This window comes from Marmota marmota, unplaced genomic scaffold, assembly GCF_001458135.2.
Source record: "Marmota marmota marmota unplaced genomic scaffold, marMar, whole genome shotgun sequence".
In the NCBI taxonomy this organism is placed as follows: domain Eukaryota; kingdom Metazoa; phylum Chordata; class Mammalia; order Rodentia; family Sciuridae; genus Marmota; species Marmota marmota.
In genome coordinates, this window is record NW_026000136.1 from 813,718 (window position 1) to 828,963 (window position 15,246).

Consider the following 15,246-nt stretch of genomic DNA (forward strand, 5'->3'; position numbering starts at 1 on the left):
TAGCAACTAATGAGACCCTGTCTCAAAACATGAAAAGGGCTGGGATGTGGCTCAGTGATTAAGTGCTCCTGGTTCAATCCCTCAAACCAATTTTATACCAATTTTACACTAATTTTTATATAGTTAAAGCAAATAGTTTGTGGACACTTTGGTGGAAGGAAAGTGCTAGAGGTTGGTGATGGTCTGGAAATTGTGTGGGTGGGCTCTGTGAAACAGAATCCAACTTGACCAAGATAGGAACAAAAGAAAGCAAGTAAAAGCCTTACATTTTAAAAAATATTTTTTAGTTAGACATAATACCTTTATTGCATTTATTTATATGTAGTGCTGAGGTTGGAACCCAGGGCCTCACACGTGCTAGGCGAATGCTCTTCCGCTGAGCCACAACCCCAGCCCCTAAAAGCCTTATCTTGATGGACTTGTCAGTTGATCTCTCTTTTTTCCTCTACAAATTTAAGATTTGTCTGTCTTGCTGGTTGATGATGGCCTTTGATCAAGTTCTTGGATAAATCTGCACAAGCACCACCCCTAAGGATCATAGCAGTGTTGTAGATCTTCTCAATTGAACTCCTGCCCTTTCTGGGTCAAATACTTGCCTGCCTTCACGTTTTCTCACCATAACATAACAAGTATGTGTCTCAGTAGCAGTTTTGCCAGGGATATACTGGGATGGCAATGGGCACTTTGGGGGAAAACTTTACATAGATGAGATTGTTTTTGAAAAGTGCTTTAAACAAAAGGAGAAGAAACCAAAATATTACCCTTTTGTCTATCTGAAAGAGATCATTTTGCTTAATATAGGAGACATGATCTCCTTGGTTTCTAGACTTCAGGATTTAATGAGTTCTGACTTCTTAATTGTATGGCTATTAAACCAAAGCTGGTTCTGAGGAGTTTTTTGTTGTTGTGTTTTTTGTTTTGTTTGGTTTGGTTTGGTTTGGTACTGGGAATAGGATCCAGGGGTACTTTAGAGATAGGGTCTCACTAGAAGCTTAAGGTCTTGCTAAGTGCTGAGGCTAGCTTTGAACTTGTGATCTTCCTGCCTCAACCATCTGATTTGCTGGGAATACAGGTGTGCACCAGTGTGCCCAGCTTAGTTATTTAGTCCCAGCTCTGATAATAGATGTAATAATCTCAGATTAGTTCTTTTGCTTTTATGGCCCTATTTTATAATTCCTGCTCCATCTTAGAGTGGGAAACTAAGAATTGTGAGATGTAAAGGCCTGTGTGTATGTGTGTAGTACGAGGGATTGAACCCAGGGTCTTATTCATGCTAGGCAAGCACCGTACCACTGAATTACATTCCCAACCCCTTAAAGCATTTTACAGTAAAACAAATACTCGTAATGCATAACACAGAACTTCCCTGATGAGTTACAAGAACACACAGAAGAACTGATGTCAAAGTTAGCTCACCACCTGCTAACTTCTTATCACTGCTACTTAGGTTTTGGGAATATAAAAACCAGGAAAATAGCCCTTCAGAGCTATTAAATCCCCTAATTAGAAGATTAATTCTCAAGATCAAAGATGATAAAGAGAAGTTGTTCCATGATTCTAGAGGCTTTGAACAATGCATCGATATCCCACTTTTTACAGCTATTCCTGCCCTGGGTTGCTCCAGGTGTTTGAAATGATTCTGGGGAGCTATCATAAATTTTATGAGAACATGCCCAGGCTTCCCATCCCTGGACTAGGAAGAACCAGCTAGGGTCCCAGAATAGAAGATAGTCTTTTGAGATCTCTCTCTCTCTCTCTCTCAGTGGGGGGCGTGGCAGTTCTGGGGATTGAACCCAGGGAGGCTTTACCACTGAGCTAGATACCCAGCCCTTTTTATTTTAAAAAAATATATTTCTAGGGCTGGGGTTGTGGTCAACAATAGAATGCTTGCCTAGCATGTGCAAGGCCTGGGTTCGATCCTTAGCACCACATAAAAATAAATAAATAAAGGTATTGTAAACAGGAGGGTGGACCAATGGTACAGAATAGAGGACACAGAGACTAATCCACAAAGCTACAACTATCTTATATTTGATAAAGGAGCTAAAAGCATGCAATGGAGGGAGGATAGCATCTTCAACAAATGGTGCTGGGAAAACTGGAAATCCATACGCAACAAAATGAAACTGAATCCCCTCCTCTCGCCATGCACAAAAGTTAACTCAAAGTGGATCAAGGANCTTAAAAGAGCGTACTACAGGGATACTGCTACATCGATGTTCATAGCAGCACAATTCACAATTGCTAGACTGTGGAACCAACCCAGATGCCCTTCAATAGATGAATGGATAAAAAAAATGTGGCATTTATACACCATGGAGTATTACGCAGCACTAAAAAATGACAAAATCATAGAATTTGCAGGGAAATGGATGGCACTAGAGCAGATTATGCTTAGTGAAGCTAGCCAATCCCTAAAAAACAAATACCAAATGTCTTCTTTGATATAATGAGAGCAACTAAGAACAGAGCAGGGAGGAAGAGCAGGAAGAAAAGATTAACATTAAACAGATACATGAGGTGGGATGGAAAAGGAGGGAGAAGGGGAGTTGCATGGTAATGGAGGGAGACCCTCATTGTTATACAAAATTACATATAAGAGGTTGTGAGGGGAATGGGAAAATAAACAAGGAGAGATATGAATTACAGTGGATGGGGTAGAGAGAGAAGATGGGAGGGGAGGGAGGGGGGATGGTAGAGGATAGGAAAGGTAGCAGAATACAACAGTTACTAATAGGGCATTATGTAAAAATGTGGATGTGTAACCGATGTGATTCTGCAATCTGTATTTGGGGTAAAATTGGGAGTTCATAACCAACTTGAATCTAATGTATGAAATATGATATGTCAAGAGCTTTATAATGTTTTGAACAACCAATAAAAAAATAAAAAAAAAAGGTATTGTGTCCAACTATAATTAAAATATAAATATTTTAAATAAATAAAATTTAAAAAATATTTCTAACTGTAGATGAACACAATACCTTTTATTTATTTAATTTGATGTGGTGCTGAGGATTAAATGAAGTGCTTCACATATGCTAGGCAAGTGCTCTACCACCATGTTACAACCCCATCCCTTTTTATTTTTTATTTAGAAGCAGGGTCTTGCTATGTTACTGAGACTGACTTTGAACTTACAATCTTCCTGCCTCAGCCTCCCTAGCCACTAGGGTTACAGGTGTGCACCACTACACCCAGCTCATCTCACTCTTAAAGGAAGAGTGATGGAAATATTCTCCATTTTGAGATGAAAACTTTTGCCAACTTAAAGGCTCCTGGGGAGGCTGAGAATGTGTAAAGAAATGACCCCAAGTCTCCACATTCCTCTCACCCTCCTCATCCAGATGTTGGAATGGGGAGGTGAGCTCTAGTATTTCGCTGCCAGAATGAAAGAACTAGAAAGCTGTAAAAACGTCAGCTGCATAGTGTAGAGCATTATCTAGGTTAGGATTTAGGAAACCTGAGGTTTGGGGCTTCATTTAGAAAATAACTAGTTATGATCGTCATATCTTTGTGCTTCCATTTCTTCATCTGTGAGACTGAGATAACGACTTAGGATAAAGAGAGATATACAATTAATCTTACCCCCTAGCTACTGAAATGCAGAAAGCACTTTACAAACCTTGAGCTTGAGCGACAAGCTCTCAGACCATGCCCTTGTGAAATGAGGGAAATACACAATCAACAGAAAAACTGGTGAAAAATTGTGTAGCTCTGCCCCACCTCCACTTCTTGTCCAGCCCTTAGCACTGGCCCTCTATAAATATTAACACCCCACACCAGAAGGTTGCTCTCTCTCCCCCTGGAGATGATCTGCCTTGCACCCATTCTCCCTTGAATGCGTATCTTCCTTCGTAAGTAAGCCTCCCTTTATGCCTTTAACTGGCATGTGCTGAAATTGTTTTCAATCACATTTATCAAGAACCCTGTTGGTCCTGAGTCCAGTTCCCCCTTCTCTCTGGGAGCTCTGCAGACCCTTCTCTGAGACATCTCTTCTTCTGCAACAAGATGGGTACTATACCTCCTGCTTTCCCAGCATAGCTTCTGAAGATCATAAGACAATGCTTCAGAAATGTAAAGCACTATATGAACATAGTGTATAAATTCTCGTATATTAGAGAAAAGATATTACATATGCTGCAGAGAAAGAAAGAATTCAGGCTTCAGAGATGAGCATCTCAGAGTTTCAATCCTAATTCCAACTCTTTTAACAAGGGCCACTCCTTTGAGAACTGACTTTGGCAATTACTTTTTCTTCTCTTCTTTGCCCAGCATTCTAAATCCTAAAGAAAAGCCACACCTAAATGCCGGGTTTCTGTTCTCTCAACTAAAAGACTCAGGGGTTGTGGTGAGCCGTTCTAATTAGACCGTGGCCGCCATTAGAAGATGGCGCCGGCTTCCACTGTGGCCTGTGATAAACAACTCCTAATATGGAGAATTGGCACGCAATCCCTTACCACCCTATGAGAAAGCTCCACGTGGCAGCTTTGCATTGGGGCTTGAGATGCTTTATTAAGGCTGGGAGGGGCATCCGGGAAAAAGAAGAACTATCAAGGGCCTGAATAAACTGCTGAAAGAAGATTCCTGAGTTGCGTCTTCCTTGCGGGCAAGGGGTCGCAACAAGGGGTTACTCCAGATGAACTGGGCTGACTGGACTGCGCAAAATAACCATACAAGGGACACAAATACCTTTTTCTTTGGGGTCGCTGTGACGGCTCCTCTGACCTTAAGGGTCCGCAGAAAGTGAGCGAGAGCACGCCCTGAGGAGAAGCTATTCAAATGAGGCAAGGGGTCAGGTTTCAGGGGGCTGAGTCTATCTTCATGATGTCCACTGTCAGCAGGTTGACGGACACCTGGGTAGGCCACACCCAAGGGCACAGTAAGAGAAGGGGACACACAAAGGCACTTCCATGGAAGATTCTATCCTAAACAGGGCAAGGGGTTATATTAAAAAGGAACAGGTGAGCGTAGCTTCACCCATGGGGCTGTAGCAAGACACACCCAGGCACAAGACACCAACCCTCGAACCCAAGAAGGGTGAGGAAAGCTCTGCCACATTTCTGTGACTGAGCGCCTCAGCACCCAGCCAGGGAGTGTGACCCAGTCACCTGCAAGGTTGGTCTCTCACACCTAAATGCTTGATATTAACTTCTAAATGATCCTTTAGATTTACAAGACCCAGATCATCTTGTGACATTCAGGTAACATCAGAATGTGTAATGCCCCTCTTTATTCTTTAAATCCGTGTATCAGTTGACACAAAGCATGAAATATGTAACTTGCAGAAAAGTAGAATACTTGTAAGTAGGGACTGATGAAGAATTTACCCTGAGTGAAAGGTACAGGTAACCAAATTTGAGAACTAGCACATGACATCTATTTCTAATTGTTTCCTCTGCAAGAAAAGGGCCCCAACCTCATTCTCCAGTCTGATCATATGCAGATGGCCCCAGTATCTTTGGAAAAACTTCAACAGAAAAATTTAGCAGAATTAGCTGGGTATAGTGGCTAGGGGTCATTTCCTAACACACATTCTCAGCCACTCTGAAGACTTTAAATTGCTAAAAAATTTCAACTCAAAACGGAGACTATTCCCGTCTCTTTCCTTAAAAGAGTAAGATGTCAAAAGACTGCCTTGTGGGACCCTGGCTGGTCCTAGTCAAGAATTTAGCAGAATTATCTGGGTCTAGTGGCAGCTACTCAGGAGATTGTGACAGGATGGTTGCCAAGTTCTAGGCCAGTCCGGGCAACAAGGGTCCTGTCAAAAACATAACATACACACACAACTTGCCACCTCTTTCTCATTGGGGTTTAATTCAAAGGATAGCACTGTTATAATGACCAGTGTGATATTCTACAGAATGTTCAGACAATTCAGGGCCCTTAGGACAATAATTAACATAACCTTGAGGTATGGAGGTAAATATATACTATCATCGATCTCACAGAAATGTCACTATTTCTGATCAGTTTTTCCTTGTGGATATTAAAAAATGCATTCACCAGATCAATAACCACATACTACATATCTGAAGGTGTTAATCAGTCCTAAGGACACCTCTCACATGGGACAACAGCTGTAATTGGGGTTAATACCTGGTCAAGTTTGTTGTAGTCTACTGTCATCTGCATGATCCATGAGCTTGGTTTTATAGGGACATGACTGGAAAATCAAATGGAAACACAAAAGGGACCACTTACTCCCTTCCATCTATTAAATATGTAAAGATAGCACTAGTCTGCCATTCCCAAGATGAAATACAATTTTTGCTTAACTAATTTGACTTGGTTGGGGTAGTTTCAAGGGCTTCTGCCACATCCCACCATATTCCTAGCCTTTTTCTTGTGAAGACTTTCAAGCATAAAGATGCTAACCAAGGGATTACTTTTCTACTACAATAGCTCTTAATCTACAGGTGTAGGTACCAAGATGAAGGCTCTACAATGTAAGCTTGTCCATTCTACTCACATACCAAGAAACCTAGAAAAACACCATCAAGTGTGCACCCAGGGGATCTAATGGGATATAAACCTGGGGTAGGACTCCATTTATTATCTGACCCTCTAAGAAAACAAAGGGGGAAACAGAAAGGGGAAATGATGGAGCTTCGGGTATTCTCCTAATTCCTCATGTTCAGTAAATGACCATGGGCCTTTTTAGGAGAAATAGGGAAATCACTCTGTACTTATTGCCATCATGTTGCAGGATCTTTCCTCAAGGCAACTAGATTCACCTCTTTTTTAGTGTGGAGGGTACTGGGTATTGAACCCAAGAGTGCTTTGCTACTGAATCACATTCCCAGTTCTTTTTATTTTATTGGTGAGAAATAATATTTAAAGCCATTGCGATTTTGCAGATTGTCAATCTTGACTTAACTAATTAATAATAAGGGTAGGGAAAAACCCAAAATTCTCATCAGATTTGACTTATAATAAATTAATTCAATATCTTGATGTTTTTCCTTCATTAATTAAAGACATTGAGCTGACATAAAAACATGCCCATTGATCAACGACCTTGCCCTGTATTCAAAGGTGATGTTATTGAATCACTGTTGGAAGAACATTTTTTAAGTTAATTTGTCCTTTTTGAGACAGGACTTGCTAAATTGCTAAGGATGGCCTCGAACTTGTGTTCCTCTTGCTTTAGCCTCTTGAATCACTGGGATTGCAGATATGCGCCACCATGCTCGGCAGGAATTAGACTCACTTTTAATCCGTGGGTTCTGCGAATTGGTTTAAACCTACAAACTGAGCCAGTTTTCAATGGAGTGGTTGGCTCCAGACTTCTGTTCATCCTTATCTCTTCTAACCATGTTAAGCAACATTCTTGTTTCATTAGCCATCTCCATGTAGCCCTAAAGTCAGCTTCCCATCTGTCCTTTCAGGCCTTGCTGCCCATTATAGTAATTACACCCACTCGGTTTCTAACAGTTACATACTGCCACCTGGCTTCTGCTATTCCAGGATCCATCATCCCCTTTGCTACTAAGGAGCTCAGCACTGTTAAGAGCATTTCTTACTATCAGGCCCAGCAAATGAGGACAACCACTACTAGGCTTCACTGACTGCCCTACCATGACTGTGGTCTTTATTACCTGTGTACAAGGAGTGCTCCCCAGACCCTCCCAAGAAACGTAGCTGATGGTGGTAGTCCCATCCTAGATCATCTATGAACTTTTAATCCTCTGTTCAGGGGTTATGGCACCTTTATTTCATTTAATGTGGGCCATTAGCCTTCGTAAGCTTTCAAGAATCATCTCAGCAGCGCATTAGACTCTTCTCCCTCTTGTCATATTGCTAAGTTCTGTCACACAGGGAGTATCTTCATGTTGTCAGGTGTTACCATTCCAACTTTGACCTCTCTGGTCAGCACTCTCGGGATCCTCTCTCTGGCATGGTCTCCTGGTCCTGCCAGCACATGCTAACCAGGACTTGCAGCTCCTTCGGTGTGGAATCTCTGTGCTCCTTTAGCAGGCCCAGCAATTAATGTCGGATTGTGGTGAGACTTATCTTCCTAACCTGTCTGGGAGACCAATAGGGAGGTTGGAGCGGATTGTGAAGGTCAGCATTGTCTTGTAGATCACCCACCTCATTTGCGGCATCTTGGTTTATCAAGCAGAGGGAAAGTTCTATATTAGTGAGCCACTTTTGCAGGGCGAATTCAAGGGACTCTACGGATTTAAATAAGTACAGCTACCCACAGAGTCCCATCTTTTCCACCCCCTCCCCACCAGAGCCCTGTCTTTGGTTAGACCTATCTCAGTTGTGAATTCAGGCTTTGTTGATGTCCTGTCATTCTTAATTAAGCCTTTTACCGGAACTTCTGTGATTATGTTTGCAGATGAGGATCTTTTTAAATCCAAGGAGGCCTCCAGTCACTCACACTTTGTAGTTTTTGCTTTTTGCAGTGCTAGGGATCAAACCCAGAGCCTCATGCATGCCTGGCAAAGGCTCTACCAAGGAGCCACATCCCCAGCCCCCATACACTTTGAATTGGTGGCTATTTAACCAACTGTCTTTTCTCTCAAGGAATCAGTGGCTTTCAGCAGAACCACCCAATTCTATAATCCTTTTTCCCCCCGTTCTTCCCAAACTTTATACAAGTTAGTTCATCCCTTTCCACCCAGTTCACAAGTGAACATCTCAGAGACTGAAGAGGTACCACATGCCAAGGACTAGCAACACTCCACCCTCTATCAGTAATAGCTCCACAAACCACTCCTCTTATTTGGTGGTGCTTGAGATCAAATACCCGCAGCCCTCTATAGGCCATTCTTAGCTTCTTCAGGTCCACTCATGGCCCCAAATGTCTTAGATCAAGTTCAAGTTCTCTACAGTACAGCCTGAGACAGGGCTTCAGAGTCAGTAACTAATGGAGGGCATGCTCCTCAAGAAAAGCCCTTGAAGGAGGAAAAGAGAAGACAGGAAAGGAAAAGAGCCAAGTATGGATGTGGCTTAAAGTTGACTCGGTCTGATCCTCAAAGAAGGTTATGGAGCATAAAGTACACCATTAAGTTTCCCCATTCAGACAAGGGAATCCACCTTTTGTACCCCAAATCAATCAATCAGTAGCTAGGGGTGTGGAGGGGAGAACTCCTGACTGAAGCAGCTCCCATCTTCTGAGGACAAATCCCCAGTATCTGGAGCAGATCTGTGAGCACTTAGCAGCTAAAAAACAGAGCAGCTGAGTGGTAGGTGACAGTGTAGCCAAGGGGTCTAGACAGGACACCACCATGTGCCACACATCCAATTAACAATACTTAGTGGGCACTTATTGTGCACCAGGCAAAATCAGCAGAAGCACTCTTGCCCTTTCTGGCAAACAGGTTCAAGTCAATGTTCTTATCCATGTCATAACAAGACATTCCCACACTGCAGAGCTAACCAACCACATTCCTTTCTGTTCCTTGTTACTATTTTTCAATTCCAGCTGCAATGTAAACTCATTCTACGTGCCATCACCCTATCTATAGGGGAGATCTATTCCCAGGGTAGCTGGGATTGACACACACATTGCTTGGGCCAAGGTTTTTAATTCAACTTGGATTTAGCTGTCCTTTTCTTGTGAGTAATATAATATAAACCAGTCTATAGTTCTGTCTTCTCAATCACCCAAAGGTTTCTCTCCCATACCATAATATGTTCTTGGCTAGCACTATCTCTCATAAACTTAAAATTTAACTCCTCTAGCTAATCTTTTTGTCAGTAGAATCAAAACTAATGTTAGTGTTTCATGGAGAAGTTGTAATAAGGTAGTAGGAACACATCCCATCCAGCCTCAGAACCCTAATCTGCCAAAACAGAGATACCTTTAATCAATATCTTTTCAAAGGGTTTAATACTCAAGATGAGAACAATGGAGTATTCTAGTGGTAGAATAATAATTTCTAGAAAAGGTTCATTGCTGAGGTACCAAACGGATATCATGCTAGAGAGTTCTTTCTTTCACTGCACTCTTCCCTGAATAACTATATGGTCAAACAAGGCCAAAACTACAAATAAAGCTTATTTCTACTGCATTCATGAGGCTTTTCCCAGTGTCAATATTCTGAGTCTCAAATAGACTGTCATCTAAAGGCTTATCCTTCATTGGGTGTCTTCAGAGATTCTTTTTGTCTACTTTCAAGCATGAGGATGCTAATCAAAGTGCTTCTCAATGGGAAGAACAAACAGGGATTTCTTTATTGTGATGCTCCCGGTTCCTAAAGCCAAGTTCTAACTGAAGGATTTAACACACCCATAGGTTTGATGGTTACGCTGGAAAAATGCTTGACATCATTACCACACTCATTATAGTAGTTAAGGTTTCTCTTCAGGAAGGCTGTTGGGCTAAACAGCAAAAGTTGGGCTGTTTTTCAACAGAAACACCTACACACTTAAGTTGTTTATGGAATCTGTCCTCTCATGGCTCCTCAGATGTTTAAAGAGGCTGCAACTCCAACTGAAACTCATTCCACATTCTTTACACTGAAAGGGTTTTTCACCAGTATGGATTCTCTGATGTTGATTAAGATGTGACTTCAAAGTGAAGACTCTTCCACATTCATTACACTGGTGGGATTTTGTGCTGGAGTAGATTTTTTGATGTTGTTTTGTGTGAGAACACTGGCCAACATTTTCTCTACATATATCACATTTATGGGTTTTCTCTGCAGTATGAATTCTGTAATGCTGAATAAGGTCTGAACTGTAATTAAAAGCTCTTCCACATATATCACACTTATAAGGCTGCTCTTGTAACTCAATCTTCTTATCTTCAATCACTGTCAAGTTCCAACTATATGCTTCCTCACAAATGCCATTTTTTTCATTTTTCTGACCCATGTGGAGAACTTGATGTTCAATTAGGCTAACATACTGGAAAAAGATCTCCCCACACTCATGACACTGATGAGATTTCTCCCTTGAGTGAAGTCGTAGATGTCCAGCAAGGTGTGACCGTCTCCCAAAGCCTTTCCCACATTCATTACACTTGAAGGGCCTCTCCCCGCTGTGCACACTCTGATGCTGAACAAGATGGGACCTCACTCTAAACGCTTTCCCACATAAATGACAAGTATAGGGTTTTTCACCAGTGTGAACTCGCTGATGTTGAGTAAGGTGCACACGCTGATTGTAACTTTTTCCACATTCGTCACACCTAAATGGTTTCTCCCCAGTGTGTATTCGTTGATGTTGAATGAGATGTGCACTCTGAATAAAGCTCTTCCCACATTCATTACATTTATGTGGTCTTTCTCCTGTAGAGGATTTTTTGTGGACATAGGAGATGTCACTACAATTCATCCTCTTTGAAGACGGTTGTCCTAAAATTTCTTTCATGGGAATTCCCTGCTTTCTATCTGCCTTGCCTTGGTGTTCATAGCCTTCTCCAAAACCTTGAACTTGAGAGGCATTCCTCTGGATTTTTCCTGATAGTTCTATATCTGCTTCTGAAAGTTCTATTTTCTTCTTAACATTCAATTTTGTATTCTTATTTCTTTTGTCATTACCTTAAAAAAAAAACGGAAACGTCATCAATTCTTTTACAAAACAAAAAATAACAGGAAAAAAGAGGATAATAAGATGAAATTATGATGTAATAGGTGTAACAAAGAGGGGTACATGTAGATACTTAATGCCAATAGGAATAAAAATAGAAAACTGCTCAATGTTGCGGTACATGCCTATAATCCCAGCAACTCAGGAGGCTGAAGCAGGGGTGTTGCAAGTTCAAGGCTAAACTGGGCAACTCAGTGAGACACTGTCTCAAAGGAAAAAATAAAAGGGCTCGGAATACAGCTCAGTGGTAGAGGATCCACTGGATTCAATGCCCAGTACCACACAGACAAAAAAAGAAAAGAAAAAGGAAAAAAAAAAAAACTCTTCTGCTTATTCATCTTGTTAAAAAAAATTTTAAGGCTGGGAATGGTGGCACATGCCTATAATCCCAGCAACCTGGGAGGTTAAGACAGTAGGATGACAAGTTAGAGGCCAGACCAGGCAACTTAGAGAGACCCTGTCTCAAAATTAAACAGGGGATACAGCTCAGTTATGGCATTCCTGGATTCAATCCCCAAACAAAAACAAACAAATAGGGCTGGGATTGTAGCTCAGCAGTAGAGCGCTCTCCTAGCACAGGCAGGACCCAGGTTCGAACCTCAGCACCACACAAAAATAAAGGAATTGTGTTGTGTCCATCTACACCTAAAAAATATATTTAAAAAAAAAAAAAAAAAGAAGCAATTTGGGGCCGGGCACTATGGCATACACCTATAATCCCAGAGGCTCAGGAGACTGAGACAGGAGGATTGTGAGTTCAACGCTAGGCTCAGCAAAAGTGAGGCAATAAGCAACTCAGTGAGACCCTGTCTCTAAATAAAATACAAAAAATAGGGCTGGGGATGTGGCTCAGTCATAGAGTGCTTGCTTAGCATGTATAAGGACCAAGATTCTCTCCCAGTACTGCTTAGGGGAAAAAAAAAAAGGAAGAAGCAATTTGGTGATATGTATACAAGGCAAGCGCTCTACCACTAAGCTACAACCCCAGCCTCCCAAATCAAGAGCCATAGAAATATATTTTGTCTTTTCATTACTAATTCTACGTCTATGATCTATAATAAGGAAATAATCCTAAATACAGGAAAATTCACAGATATAACACAGGACAAAGAAGAAGATATTAGAAGTTTAACTATTAAGGAACAGTTAGGTAAATTATAACATCAACAACAATGGCAGGTTGTCAAAAATAAACAGGAGGGCTAAGCAACACTGGAAACTGTATATGTCTAATAATTGTATCCTGTGAGTATACAACTATGTAAAATAGACTCATGAAAAATAGAGAAGGAAACACACTAAATAATAACAGTTCTCTTGATTAGGATGGTGGGATTATGCGGGTAATTTTTTTTCTACCTCCTACTTTCCTCCAAACTTCCTACACAACTGTTATTTTATCATTTTAAAATAAAATGAGTGAAATGACTAAACTGCAAGAAGGGGAAACCAACAAAGAATCATGTAAGAGAACCAAAATCCTCATTTACTACAATATAAAGTCCACAGATAATGTCTGTTCATGAGTCAAGCGATAGCGGTATTAGTATGCAAAATGGAATTATCAAAGAAACAGGTAAGACCTGGAGCAGATAAATGTAGGGAAAGGTGAGTTATTCAGTAGTGGGTTTTGCCTGTCAACTTGACAATTTAAGTTTAAATAAGAATAAAAAACTATTCATCTTTGCCCCTTCCTACTGCTCCCAGTATCACAACCTATCTGCCCTGTGGTACCAAGTTCATAAAACAATTTTTGCCTCCATTTATTCCCCAAGTACAAAATCCTCACACATACATCTTTGGGATTTCTCTCTGAAGTGGCGTTTCAGGTGTTCGATCAGGTGTGAATGGCGGCCGAAGTTCTTCCCGCATTCGTTACACCCATAGGGCCTCTCTCCACTGTGGACGCTGTGGTGCTGCACAAGATGGGAGCTCACCCGGAAAGCCTTGCCGCACACCTGACACTTATAGGGTTTCTCACCAGTGTGGACCCTCTGGTGCTGCGTGAGATGCACGCGCTGATTATAGCTTTTCCCACATTCACCACACTTAAATGGTTTTTCTCCAGTGTGGATTCGTCGATGCTGAATAAAGTTTGAAGCTTGAAGAAAAAATTTCCCACAATCGGTACATCTGTGGCCCCTCTCACCATTTGTGTTCTGCTTACGGTTAATGGCTGTGCTGACACCAAGATCTCTTTTCTGAGAAGGATTCTGTCTGGATTTCCCCACAGTGGGGTTTACCTGCCACCTCTGTACCATGCCTTTAAGGTCACTAACTTCGGCAAACTCTTGACTCTGGGGTGCATTCCTTTCAGGGCTTCCTGGTGCCATCCAATGGGTGTCTGCTTCATCAGAAATCTGCTTTACTATGAGCTCCATATCATTGTCCCTGGACTCATAATCTGAAATAAGACAAGGAAAATGGGGGAGATTAGCTATTCCTTGCATTAGAAGAAATGACTGAGGGATACTGGATAATTAAGTGAAACCCATACATCTAGAAATGCATGACTTTGTAAAATGACCTGCCAATACAAGGACGGAATAAAGAATAGCCAAGCAGAAAACTGAGACAGGGGAATAAACCGAAGAGTTGGCAAGAATGGTTCAAAGATGAGACTGGAGAGCAGTCGTTCTAGTCATTAATGAAGAGGAGAGCTTCTTGGTGTGATACACAGAGGAACTATTTGTGAACACCTGTGCACTACTAAGTAAAATAGTCTTAATAAAGATTTGACATTGGGTTATGCAGCTAACCCAGTCTTTACTTTCCTCTTCCTTTGAATTCACAGCTTGAAGAAGAAAGGTGAACTTTCTAGCTTTTCCAATTTCCAAAGGATTTCAGTGTGGTAGGAATTAGTCTAAAGAAAAAATGAAATTCTTTCTATAATTAAGTACCTACTGCTTTTAAGAGCTAGGTTAACATACAGTAGTCACTGATAAATATATCATGTTTAAATGACTACAGCCCGTTCCCTTGTGACATTGTATCAGCAACTGATATTTTACTCAAAAGACTGAAGATTAATATAGTTGGCAAAGACAAATCTTTAGTAAATAACAAAAATCAGGCAATATTATTTTTTAAATGCTAGGGAGATCATGGCCTATTGAGAATTTTCTAATAAAATTTCTTGTGAAAAGAGTTTTCAATATTACATAATTTAATGGTAATAAGAGGTAACATTTAGCTAGACACAGAGGCACACACGGTTTTGCAGCGACTTGAGAGGCTGAGGCAGGAGTTTCAAGCCAGCCTCAGCAACTCAGCAAGGCCTAATCAACTAGGCAAGACCCTGTCTTAAAAAATTTTTTAAAGGGCTGGAGATATAATTCAGTGATAAGGCACCCCTGGGTTCAATCCCCAGTACCCCCCCCAAAAAAGCTAACATTTAACTTATTGAGTGCTTGCTGTGAGCCAGGCACTATCCTGAGTGTTTTACAATTTATGGCATAGTTAATCCTCATAATGATATTTTGAGGTAGACACTATTACTATTTTTTTGATATAGTCAGGAGGTATAACTCTTGTACTATGAAGACATTTTAATTTACCATAGAGCTATTTTTATTTAATTTCTCTTCCTAAGGATATTTTAGCAGTGAAAACAAATATATAAACAAAAAACACTCTCATAAAACCAGACTTTTTGGGGGGGCAGTACTAGAGATTGAATTCAGGGTTCTTGCACATGCT

The 15,246-nt window shown here is 41.0% G+C and overlaps 1 protein-coding gene across 11 annotated transcripts in view; it reads right to left on the reverse strand.

The window, feature by feature from the left end:
* Positions 1-296: 296 nt before the first annotated feature.
* Zkscan5 (zinc finger with KRAB and SCAN domains 5) overlaps positions 297-15,246 on the reverse strand; it is a 28,256-nt gene continuing 13,306 nt past the window's right edge. For 10 of the 11 annotated variants that reach the window (XM_015501942.2, XM_015501943.2, XM_048785197.1 and 7 more), the window contains 2 exons: positions 13,343-13,951; positions 9,799-11,498 (listed from right to left, as the gene is read on the reverse strand). In XM_015501942.2, coding sequence (XP_015357428.1) covers positions 10,375-11,498; positions 13,343-13,951 — 1,733 coding nt within the window. In that variant the 3' untranslated portion in view covers positions 9,799-10,374. Of the gene's footprint in view, positions 377-9,798; positions 11,499-13,342; positions 13,952-15,246 lie in introns of those variants that run through there. The other variant, XM_048785199.1, reaches the window with a different exon arrangement.